The sequence below is a fragment of the Limanda limanda genome, chromosome 21 (genome assembly GCF_963576545.1).
Source record: "Limanda limanda chromosome 21, fLimLim1.1, whole genome shotgun sequence".
NCBI lineage: Eukaryota > Metazoa > Chordata > Actinopteri > Pleuronectiformes > Pleuronectidae > Limanda > Limanda limanda.
The window spans coordinates 14,660,197-14,671,948 of NC_083656.1; the positions used below are offsets into that span (position 1 = coordinate 14,660,197).

Sequence of the window (11,752 nt, forward strand, 5' to 3'; positions counted from 1 at the left end):
AACAAATAAGATAGCACAGCAGAAAATAAAGAAACACAATGGTATTTCACCATATAAGTTGATTTGCTGCCAAAATGTAGAAAAATAACATTTACAGAACATAAAATATTGTTGTGATGTCATATTAAAATTAATGATGATGGCTGCAGGTGCCATTACAGTGCTCTGTTGGTAAGTCGGGCAGTTGAACTAATATTGTTCAGTATCAGAGCACTGGGACTACTAAAGCTAAATGGAACATGGCCCCCATGGAAAACTATACTGTCGTTAATAGAACTTTTCACCGCAGCCATTTTGACATGAACCAGCCGGTAAACACAGGCGTTACTCATCATGTTCGAAATTCAACATTAAATCAATAAGGTTAAAGTAAGATAACATTCTCAAATAAAAATCTTAGAGTACAACTAAACTAAACGCACATATCTTCGCCAAGGCCAAACATTCCCTTTGAATTAAAAGGCAAAATGGTGAGAATGTTGAAATCTTGCAATCTGGAGCCGGATACAAATTTAATGGATTGCTCTCTGACCCATATCGCATCCTTCCACCAAATTTTGTGAAAATCTGTTCAGTTGTTTTTTCTGTAATCTTGAATACAACAACCTGAACCTAACAAAACCTATAATCTCCTTGGCGGAGGCAATCAAATAACTAAATTCTGCACTAAAACTATGAATGAGTAAATATGTCACCATCAAGTGAAACATACAATCAGAAGTCTGTATAGGCTGTGTATATATTTTTTTATTGATTCAGAAAATATACACAAATATCATAGTAATAAAGTTGAAGCATGGTAAAGAAATGTACAGGACATCAGTCAGCTCCTTTCTCCTCGGTGACATCTGTCCGTCCTGACAGGTCTGGGCCAAAATATTAGCGACAACCTTTCTGTCATTGCCTTGCCACATTGGAAAACCAAAACACACAGACAGACAAACCCACACACACTCGTGGCAGACTCTAAAGGTAATTGTTTCACACTTGGCTCCAGGGCTCTCAGGAGGTCAACAGTACTCTTCTCTCCAGCCTCATCTTTTCACAATCTGTCACATTCTGCCAAAAGGTATCTACATATTTTTACAGGTTTTATAAAACAAGAAAAATGCAAACGTAAACGAAAAATTACAAATGTAACACCAGAGATGTTGGGCACCAAGATCTTACAACGTCTTCTCATCACCCGGAGTTACAAGCAGGACTGAGGCTTCGTCACATCGAACAATCCTGGAGACCGTCCCTTGGTCTTGTCCTCAACTCAAAGCCGTCTTATTCCTCTTCTCGCACTTTTCTTCTACATTCATACATCATCTGTTCCTCGTCAGTCTCGCCTCCGTTGAGACAAGCTTTCAACTGAAAGGTGGAGAATTTAGCTACGCTCACCTTCTCCTCCTCTGTCCCTCCTTTACTGCGACTCTTTAAAGGAAAGCTGAAGATGAATACTGAAGACAATAACACACAGACACAGACAGACAGCGACATTCACTGACGAAAAGCAGCCTTGCTCCAGATTCAGTTGTCCCCTCCGTCTCATCTCCTCCTGCGTCCATGTTTAAGCATTCTCTTGTCATTTAAAGGCCTAAATACACTTTATGTTTGTTCTCCTCTCCGTAGTTGTGTATATATTCATTAATAGTCAAGAATAGTCATCGTAAGCAGCAGATGTCGCTCTCAAACATTAGCAGGTTGATAGTAGATTTCTATTTTTTTCATGTAAACCACAGAATAATTGAAATTTAGTCCATTTTGTGCACTTTGATGTTTCTTTTTAGTTTTTTTGCAGTTTGAGCCTCTGAGTCGATGGGCAGGTGAGTGTGAGTGAAGAAGAGGCGGGACCTGTGTGTTGTTTCATCCCGTCTTTTCCTCCAGCCGCACCACAAAAAAGCAGTTCCAGCCAAGAGTCATGGTCATGTCAGCGTGTTGCTGGCACGCTCCAACAGAACTGACACACACACGGATCGTCCTCGTCCCCGTAGAGCCTCCTCCTCTTGCTCCTCCACTCATTCATGTTTCATTCATCCGTTTGAAAAGTAAGGGGTACATTTGATACCCTGCAGCTGCTGGAGCACAAGCGAGAAAACAAGGGAGAGAAAAGTTAGTTTTTTAGTCAACTGAAGGAGAAAGTGCAGCTGCCAACATTTTCAAATCTGTACGCTTGTTCTTAAGGTGAAATATACAAACTCAGATTAACTTCATTGTTTTAGATTGTTATTTGGCAACAGTTCAAAAAAAATCTTAGAATCTTCATCGATCTTTGTATAAAACATCCTGTGGTCAATTTTCTATTAGATATCTTGGAGTTATTTTGTGGAATGAAAATGTACATTCATTAGGTTCCTCTCTGCCACCTTTACTGTTCAAATCACAACACAACACAACACACATCTCTTTTCCTGTTTTTTTTTCTAGTTATTTTAAAGCAACACCTCATCTTTATTTCATATCTTATTGTTGCTAAAGCTGTTAACTTTGATATTCTGCTAACTACTTAGCTGAATATCAAATGTTTCTCTCTAGCTCGGGGTCATTGAGGACAAAAGACTTGGATGGCTGTTTAGGCATGTTCTCCCTCTCTCTTTGTTTGTGTGTGCGTGCGTGCGTGCGTGTGTGTGTGTGTGTGTGTGTCTCATGCGTGTCCATACCTGCCGCTGACCTGCAGACCAGCCAGGATGAACTCACTTTGCCAGATGTTCAAATGGCACACTGACCTGAGTATGGAGAGAAAGATGAGAAGCTTGAAGCAGCACAAAGAGAGACGACAGGCAGACACCTGAAGAACACCACGTATTTACCATTTAAACTCTGCCATGTCCACACCCTGAGCATTTACCTGACCTGACTTCAGTTCTTTGTGGACAGAATGTGGCTTTTGTTATCTTTTCGCAGTCTCACAGGGGTTTTCCTCTCACCAGAGTTGCTGCTATATTTGCAAAAAATCATGTAGGGGGACAGGTACACCAACAAAGAAACAAAAGCATAGCAAGCGATTTAAGGTTTGGACCATAGACTGTATATAAAGAGAATAAAGAGGTAGTGAGGTCATGCCAATACATGCTCACAACCAATCGTGAGTCAGTCTCAGCTGGCACTAAAAGCAAAGTGACTGGAAACACGAACACTTACACATGCACCAGTGTGATAAGAACTAGCCAAATGTCCCATCAACTAACATGGAGGAGGCAGGATTTATGACCAATACTGCAGCCAGCCACCAGATGGCGTTCAAGACGTTTGGGCTTCACTTTTTGAGACACAGTTGGTGAGTTCGGACCTGGTATAACTATCTGTCCAGAGAGATCTGTTCACCCCTGATATTAAAACGCATCCTGAATGTGTCTCCTGTGACCACAACTCACTTCCCGGCTGAATTTAAAAATAAACAAGCATTTGATGTGTTCACATAGTCTGAGTTTACAGATGTGTGTCTTTGTGTCAGCGTGAGTGAGAGATAGAGAAAAAGAGTGAGAGAATGGAGACATGAGGGGGCTGAATGCATCAATGAGCTGTGTGAAGAAAGATTCTACCCAATTGAAAAAAATTTGAATCATTATTTAGTTGACAGTGTTTATATTGTGTCGTTGTCCACAAACAAATCAGTTGAGTAGGCGACCATTCATTTTGTGTTCATACAGTGAAAAGAATGTGGTCACATGCACCTTAGATCACCTCTGACTGTGATCAGATCTCAGGATGCATTCAGGACACATTTGTGTGCGTTTGATGAGGAGTGTTTGCCTGCACAGTGTTTTATGAGGGTGAGTTGATGCTACAGATTTGAATGTATTTCCTAATGCACACGTAAGGCACCAACTCATCGTACAACAGCGTCTCCCAGAACGTGTCAGGTGACAGTGTTTTCCTACCTGCGATGCAGTGATGCGTGATTGGTCGAGGCGTGCAGTGAGGTCAGAGGAGGAGACGTTGGCCGGGGCCCCGCGATGGAGCCTCATGGCCACCTTCCTCTCTCGCTCGGCTCGTTCTGCTCTCCCCGCCTGAGGCGAGCGGTTACCTGCGCACATATGAAGACAGACACTTGAGATAAAAACTTGATGCAGTTTTTCACAGTTACTTCCAAACTTCTGAAACCAAACACCATGCTGACCAGACTGCTGCACGACACGCGTAGCCGGATTGGACGGAGCAGCAGCGTCTGTCTCGTTCCGGACTCTGTTCGCTGCCGACGGGTTCGGACCAGGCGGCAGAGCTCGCCCTCCAGCTCCTCTCTGGCCTCCTCCTGCTCGCTCCTCCCCTTCTTTTCCCTCCCTCCTCTCCCGCTCTCCATCCTCTGCAGTCCGGCTGGCCCCCTGCAACACAGAGAAACGGTCAAATTGTGAAAGGAGGGTAAGATTTTTAACATCCAAGCTAGAATCACTTTGCGAAAGCAGGACACTCACAAACTTCAGCATGTTCCAGTCAAAGACGTAGTCGTAGGAGAAGCCCTGTCTGTGGAAGAGGTTCCTGAAGAGCTGCCTCAGGTAGGAGTAGTCTGGCTTGTCGTCGAATCGCAGCGAGCGGCACAGATTCAGATAAGTTGAGAACTCAGCTGGGAAACATAAGAGAGAGCGATAAGTGGATTTTAAGCAAAGACAGGTGAGGTGTCGAGCCTACCGGAAAGAATGTGTTTTCTGTACTAGATCCTATTGTTGGCAAACTCTTGACTCACAGGGGTATCCCTTGCAGAGCACCTCAATGGGGGTGGACATTTTCTTCTCGCTGATGCGCTCATACTTCTGCCTCTTGGTGGCAGCCTTGAGCCCCTGCCAGGGCAGAGAGCCCAGGTTGAAGTACATGAGAACGTAGCCCAGGGACTCCAGGTCATCTCGTCTCGACTGCTCTGTGGACGAAAACACACAACAGAGAGGAGAGAATGATATTGCAGAAAAGTTTGCGAGGGAAGAAAAGGTAGAGAAGGAGACCAAAACAACATGTAAAAGGAGACAGAAAGAGAGAAGGGAACAAGAGAACATCTGGGCCAACCTCTGTGTGGGCCGTCTTACCAATGCCCAGGTGGGTGTTGATGGAGGCGTAGCGTGCGGTGCCGGTGAGGTTCTTGTTCTCGCGGTAGGGGATGTGCTGGTGCGTCCGGGCATCGCGGTACTTCTTGGCCAGACCGAAGTCGATGATGTAGACCAGGTTACCCTTCTTGCCGAGCCCCATCAGGAAGTTATCGGGCTTCACGTCTCTGTGGATGAAGTTCTTGGAGTGGATGTATTCAATCCTACTGATCTGCAGCAGTGAGACAAGAAAAAGGATTTAGTTTGGATAAAGAAGAGTAATGGTGGTCTTGCATGTTGTACCCCACAGGAAATGCAATATATGCAATTCATAAGAAAATGCTATTATTCAGCCCTTGGGTTGTTCCAGGACAGTGTGCTGTGAACGTCCACCTTACAGAGACTTGAATAAGCCAGGCCACAATCACATTTTTATGATACACCAGCGCTTTCCTAAAAATGGCGGCCTCAAAGCTGACAGAATTGAAAGATAAACTCATGGTCTTAGCTCTTGTACCTTTAAGGCCTGCCTCCTGATCAAGCCTACTCTGCTCTGATTGGTCCAGCTGGCCCACTCAGTTGTGAGTGGTCAACTGCTTCAGTGCATGTAGGAAATGTTGGCCTCAGCTCTTGCTTTACCGTTTTCTGTTGAGGAGAAAAGCTCCATTTACTGCAGACTTTGAGCTTAGTCAAGTGTAGTGTGGCGTAGTGTAGTGTAGTGTGGTGTAGTGTGGTGAAGTGTGGTGTGGTGTAGTGTGGTGTAGTATGGTGTGGTGTGGTGTAGTGTGGTGTAGTGTAGTGTGGTGTGGTGTGGTGTAGTGTGGTGTGGTGTGGTGTAGTGTGGTGAAGTGTGGTGTGGTGTAGTGTAGTGTGGTGAAGTGTGGTGTAGTGTGGTGTGGTGTAGTGTGGTGAAGTGTGGTGTGGTGTAGTGTAGTGTGGTGAAGTGTAGTGTGGTGAAGTGTGGTGTAGTGTGGTGTGGTGTGGTGTGGTGTAGTGTGGTGAAGTGTGGTGTGGTGTTGTGTAGTGTGGTGAAGTGTAGTTTGGTGTAGTGTGGTGTGGTGTGGTGTGGTGTGGTGTAGTGCAGTGCAGTGCAGTGCAGTGCAGTGCAGTGTAGTGTATTATAGTGCAGTGCAGTGTAGTGTAGTGTGGTGTGGTGTAGTGTGGTGTAGTACAGTGTAGTGTAGTGTGGTGTAATGCAGTGCAGTGTGGTGTGGTGTAGTGTGGTGTAGTGCAGTGTAGTATAGTGTGGTGTAGTGTAGTGTGGTGTAGTGTTGTGAAGTCTAGTTGATGAAGTCAAGTGTAGTGTGGTGTGGTGAGGTGTGGTGTAGTGTAGTGTGGTGTAGTGTAGTGTAGTTTAGTGTAGTATGGTGTAGTGTATTGAAGTGTGGTGTAGTGTTGTGTGGTGTGGTGTAAAGTAGTATGTTATGGTGTAGTATGGTATGGTGTGGTATAGTATAGTATTTTATAGTATATAGCAATGTAGTGCAGTAAAGTGTAGTATAGTATATACAATTGTGTTTTTAATATATAAAAAAACACCCAGTTTGGTTTAAAATTGAAAACTGACCGACCTCATATTTGACAACGTAAGGTTTTCAAATGAGTGAAGACTTTGATCAGTTATTTCTTTCAGATAATCAATTCCCTCTACTGGTCTGTACTGGTTGCAACACTGCATGTGTGTCTCTATATTCAGACTGTTGTTGAGTGTTTGTTCCAAAACTATGGGACAGTTTCAAAGGCCAGGTTCTCATCGCCTGTTGAAATAATAGTTGAGACATTGGTCTTGATCAATAACTCCCGTCAGCCTGTCTGCAGATATATGAGGGTCATTTCATATTATGAGACAATTCAAATCTTAGTTATTGCCTGTTAGAGGAGAGGAGAGGAGAGGAGAGGAGAGGAGAGGAGAGGAGAGGAGAGGAGAGGAGAGGAGAGGAGAGGAGAGGAGAGGAGAGGAGAGGAGAGGAGAGGAGAGGAGAGGAGAGGAGAGGAGAGGAGAGGAGAGGAGAGGAGAGGAGAGGAGAGGAGAGGAGGAGACAGGAGAGGAGAGGAGGAGATAGGAAACGAGGTCACAATGGCCAGAGAAAATGGGACAAAAAGAACAAACGTGCCAGTTGCAGACTATAGGACGACATATGACGGATTAAGAAACGCTCATAAAGGACGCCACAGGCTGACCTATGTGACGAGGATTAAGTCGCCTCGACGAGCTCCATGTCCCAGATTGGAATTGACTTTTTACGGTGGAGCAGAGCTGAAGGGACGGACCTGGTTGGGGGATGAGCTTTGTCTGGAGCCAGGAAAAAAGCTTTGGGAGTTTAGATGCAAATTATTCTCTGGTTTCAAATTCATTTAGCTCTAGTCTACAAATAGGGATGCTCTTTTTTCTTTTGATCTGTAAATTCACAGTCAGAGGTTGACTTGCATTGTGTGCAAACAAAGGTGAAAATGTAGTCGGCTGTATAGTTGGAATTGCATGATTTAATTTGTGACTTTTAAAGGATCTATAATTCAGTTTCTACTTTGAGGAACCCCTTCATGGAGACTCAATTAGATCAGTATTGAGCATTGTATTGAGTTGCTCCTGTGTGTGTGTGTGTGTGTGTGTGTGGACTGCAGTCTGTCAGTCTGTCTCACCATCTGGTCGGCCAGCAGCAGCACTGTCTTCAGACTGAACTTGCGGGAGCAGAAGTTGAACAGGTCCTCCAGGCTCGGGCCGAGCAGCTCCATGACCATGACGTTGTAGTCGCCTTCGGCTCCGCACCACTTAATGGACGGGATTCCCACTGTTGGGAGGAGGTTGTTGCATCATAACACAAGGACGAGTTACATCATTATTTATCATGTATAAAAAACATTTATTTTAGCTTTATTTGGTTATTATTTCCGCTATTTTAAACCATGTATCATATACTTTAAGCCAACTGTTTATTTCTTTGCTGCTCTGTTTGGTTGTATAGTAGGATTATATATTACATTTGTATATATAAAACATTATTTCGGTAATATTTAGGTAATAGTTAGTGGTAATAGCAAAGCTAAGACTATATATGACCTTATATGTAATTACATATAATGGTATCATATATAGTTTGATTCCATTTCAATTGCATACACATTTTATAGTTGAGGATTATTAATATATAAAGTGCATTTTGCATACATTGTACATAGATTATGTATAACACTAAAAAAGTGATTGTATTTATTATTCATACAATTTTAAACGACTGGATTTCAGATTTTTTACTTAGTGTAAGCTACTATGATGTATGTGTTGTATAATAAATAAATAAGCTTTATTTGTTATTACCTATCTGTCTGTAAAAGTGATGCTGTAACATGTATTTTAACATGTAATTTTCTCTCTAAAGAGCAATAAAGTTGATCTCTGTTGAATCCACCATTATAATATTATAACACTAAAACAACGCTCAACAGCCATTCTGAGTATGAATAAAGTCTCATAACAACCCTAAAAATTCCTTGATTTAATTTCAAAGATGTGTCTCATTGTCCTGAAGTGACCTCACGTGCCCTAAGCTGCCTCCTAAACAACTGTCATTCATCAGCAGCTATAAATACCTCTGGACTCTTCCAGCAGCTGAAACTCCTCACTTCCTGTCTGTGACTCGTAGTAAACCTGTCAAACCTCTAAATAAAAACTCTTTAGTGCACCTCACCTCCGCCCTGCATCATCTTGTAGAACTTGCTCTCAATGTGGAGCTGTGGATGTTTGGTCTTCACACATTCCAGTTTGATTGCTACTTCCTCTCCAGTAGCGATGTTGGAACCTGATGGGAGGAGGTTCCAACACATCAGCAGCAGCAGCAACAAACTGAAATTTATCACAAAAAACCACCAAACATACTCACCGAGGTAAATATCTCCAAAGGATCCGCTTCCTATCTTCCTCCCGAGGCGGTACTTGTTCCCCACCCTCAACTCCATGGCCTCTTAGTGTTTCAACTCACTGAAGGGGTCAACGCACACATGCAGACACAAACACACAAACACACAAGAGAGAGAAGCTGTCATCAATCACTGCTGATCAATAGAGTGGAAGGACAATGTGGTGCAAAGCTGCAGACTTTGGACTGAGCCCTTATAGAGCGGCTGTATCCTTGAAGAAAATCAAATTGGAAAAACAAAAATCAGGCAACGAGATGTGAAAGAGTGCAATCACTGCAGGTCACTGAGCCAAAACAGTGACATAGTGCAGCCGGAGAGAGAGCTGCCTCACTGGAACTAGGAAGAAGGAAACGTTGCTCACATCCAGCCATGAAGTGCCTGAACGCACGAGTAGAAGCAAAAGTGCCCGAGATGTAACGCAACAGCCCATGTGTCCTAATCAGCATTGCTTCCGTTGAGTTAGGGTCATCGCACAATAAATCCTGCTATATCCCAGAAGACGATGTGGGCCACTCAGGTGCACGAGGGGGAAGAAGGTGAGAGCAAAGAGAACGAGTGTGGAGTTGTATAACATGATTTATTCTGAGCTGCAGGGCGGCTGGTGGTGGAGGATCAGCATCTCACAAACTTCAAATGAGTCTGGTCCCATATACAGTGCTAGCTATTTGCATAAACCCCCCCAATTCCTGACTGGAGTCCCCTGACAAAAAGCAAATGAGTCATGTTTCCCTCAGCCTGCAGACCTCATCTGTCTGAAACGAGAGGGACATGATGACCGAAGGCTTAAATCGTATACAAGCCAGTTTGGCATTGCGCTGAATGCTGACTTGGGTTCCTTTCTATTTTGGCACTGCATTGGAGCCTCCATGCACCCCCACCTCACCCACATGCACATGCACGCTGCAGGTGGGGGGGAAATATGAGGCAGAGCCAAGCCACTGCTGCACATGAACCGAACCCCTGTTACCTCAGGTTTCCCCTGGCTCAGCCTCCAGAGCTGCTGCTGCTGCTGCTGCTGCTGCTGCTGCTACTGCCAGTGTTACAAAACTGGGAGCTGCAGAAGGACTGCAACAACAAACACACACACACAGACACAAACACACACATGTACACCACAGGAAGACGTGATGTTTTCACAGAGGATCTACTTCATGCAGCTGCTCCAGATAACACGGGAGAGCGGAGGGAAGAGGAGAGGCTGATGAATGCAATAAAAAACAAACCCCTCACTGACCAGCAGATAACCGCACCCTCCTTATTCTGAGCCCCCACCGGCCCATGCACACACCAGCACCTCAATATGACTCTGTTTGTGTAACCTGAACCCACCCCATCATCACACAGACACACACCATCACACAGACACACAAACAGCACCCAGCCTCCAGACACCTTGACTCCCTCCTCCTCCTCACCGGGTGCAGTCCGGATCCGTGGGTTCGCCCGGTTCCGCCTCACTCAGGACCCTGGACAGCGACGCGGCTCCGGGCGGCTCATAATAACCTCGGGGATCTGTGACCTCAGCTGCCGCGTCCCTCAGAAAGACGACCCGTCTCTCTCTCTCTCTCTCTCTTCCTCCAAAAAGAAAGGATGTATATGTAGGATGATCCGAGCGGACACGACCCCGGCGATTTTCTACGACTCTCCGCTGTCACGATTTCGGATTTCTAATGAGGAAAAACCAGACATTCAGCTCTCTCTCTCTCTCTCTCTTTACACTGGCGGATCGCCTCTCTCTCTCCCTCTTACACACCTCCACCCAGCTCTATCTCTCTCTCAGTTCACACCATTGACAATATCGATGATGTCATCCGGAGGCTTGCAGAGATGCCCGGATTGTCTTAAAGCTGCCGCGCCACTGCTGCTGCTGCTGGTTTCTGCAGGCGCGGATGAATAGAAGCGCACTGGGCAACCAGCAGGAAGCACAGTCCTCACTGACCATATCCTAAAGTGGAGGAAATAAAAGCATGTGCAGGTTATACAGGTCTGTAGTGATTAATGAGTGAATATGAAAATTAAGTGTACCCTGCCCCTCTGGTGCTCTTGACATATATTAGTCATCAACTTAATTAAATTCTGTCCAGTCAGTGAGTTGTCAGACTTCCCAAAGTGTAGTTCAGATTCAGGACTATACAGCAATGACAAACGATCAGGAACCCAGACAAGAAGTACTTACAGAAGTTGGTTTTGTCTCTTCATGTTGGAGTGTCAGGGTAAATGGTTGGGCATCATTTAAATGTCAAAGTGAATGGGGAATAAATCAGACAAAGACTAGTGGTAAGTGTGGAGGCTTAAGCATAAATTAATTATTTCATAAATAATTCATAAAACTGAAAAAGAAAACTAGTTATACCGCGTTGTGATTGTATGACTCCGCCAACAAGTGGAGTTTCAGCCCCTCCTGGAGTTCCTGACATGTTACTTTCACAATAATATGAGGTCACCGTGACTCACCTGAGTAATCTGTGATCTAGAAAATTCATCTTTTGATCCAAGTGACAACTGGTCAAAATTTGAAAAGGCAAACTTGTGATATTAAGCTTGAGAGGCCAAAAACATGTTTGGTGAGGCGGCCGTGACCCTTGAACCCACAAATCTAATCAATTCAGTCTAAGTGAACATTTGTGTTGCATTTTGAAAGATTCTCTTGGGGCGTTAAGTTAACCTGCCCTCACAAGAACAAAAATGTATTTTGTAAGATCACAGCTATTGAGTTTTGACCACCCAATTCAAATCAATTCATCATTGAATCCAACTGAAAGTTTGAACCAAATTTAAAGACATTGCCTTAAAGGGGTTCACTGAAAAATAAAAATTCACCATCATGGCGATGCAGGGGT

The 11,752-nt window shown here is 44.3% G+C and overlaps 1 protein-coding gene across 1 annotated transcript; it reads right to left on the reverse strand.

Annotated features, from left to right (window-relative positions):
- Positions 1 to 2,678: 2,678 nt before the first annotated feature.
- csnk1e (casein kinase 1, epsilon) lies at positions 2,679 to 8,951 on the reverse strand. The gene is made up of 9 exons (XM_061094949.1): positions 8,876 to 8,951; positions 8,684 to 8,794; positions 7,638 to 7,786; positions 5,001 to 5,229; positions 4,667 to 4,837; positions 4,398 to 4,546; positions 4,106 to 4,307; positions 3,867 to 4,012; positions 2,679 to 2,711 (listed from the first exon to the last, which is right to left on the reverse strand). The coding sequence occupies exons 1-9, from the start codon at positions 8,949 to 8,951 to the stop codon at positions 2,679 to 2,681; spliced, it is 1,266 nt and encodes a 421-aa protein (XP_060950932.1).
- Positions 8,952 to 11,752: the final 2,801 nt, after the last annotated feature.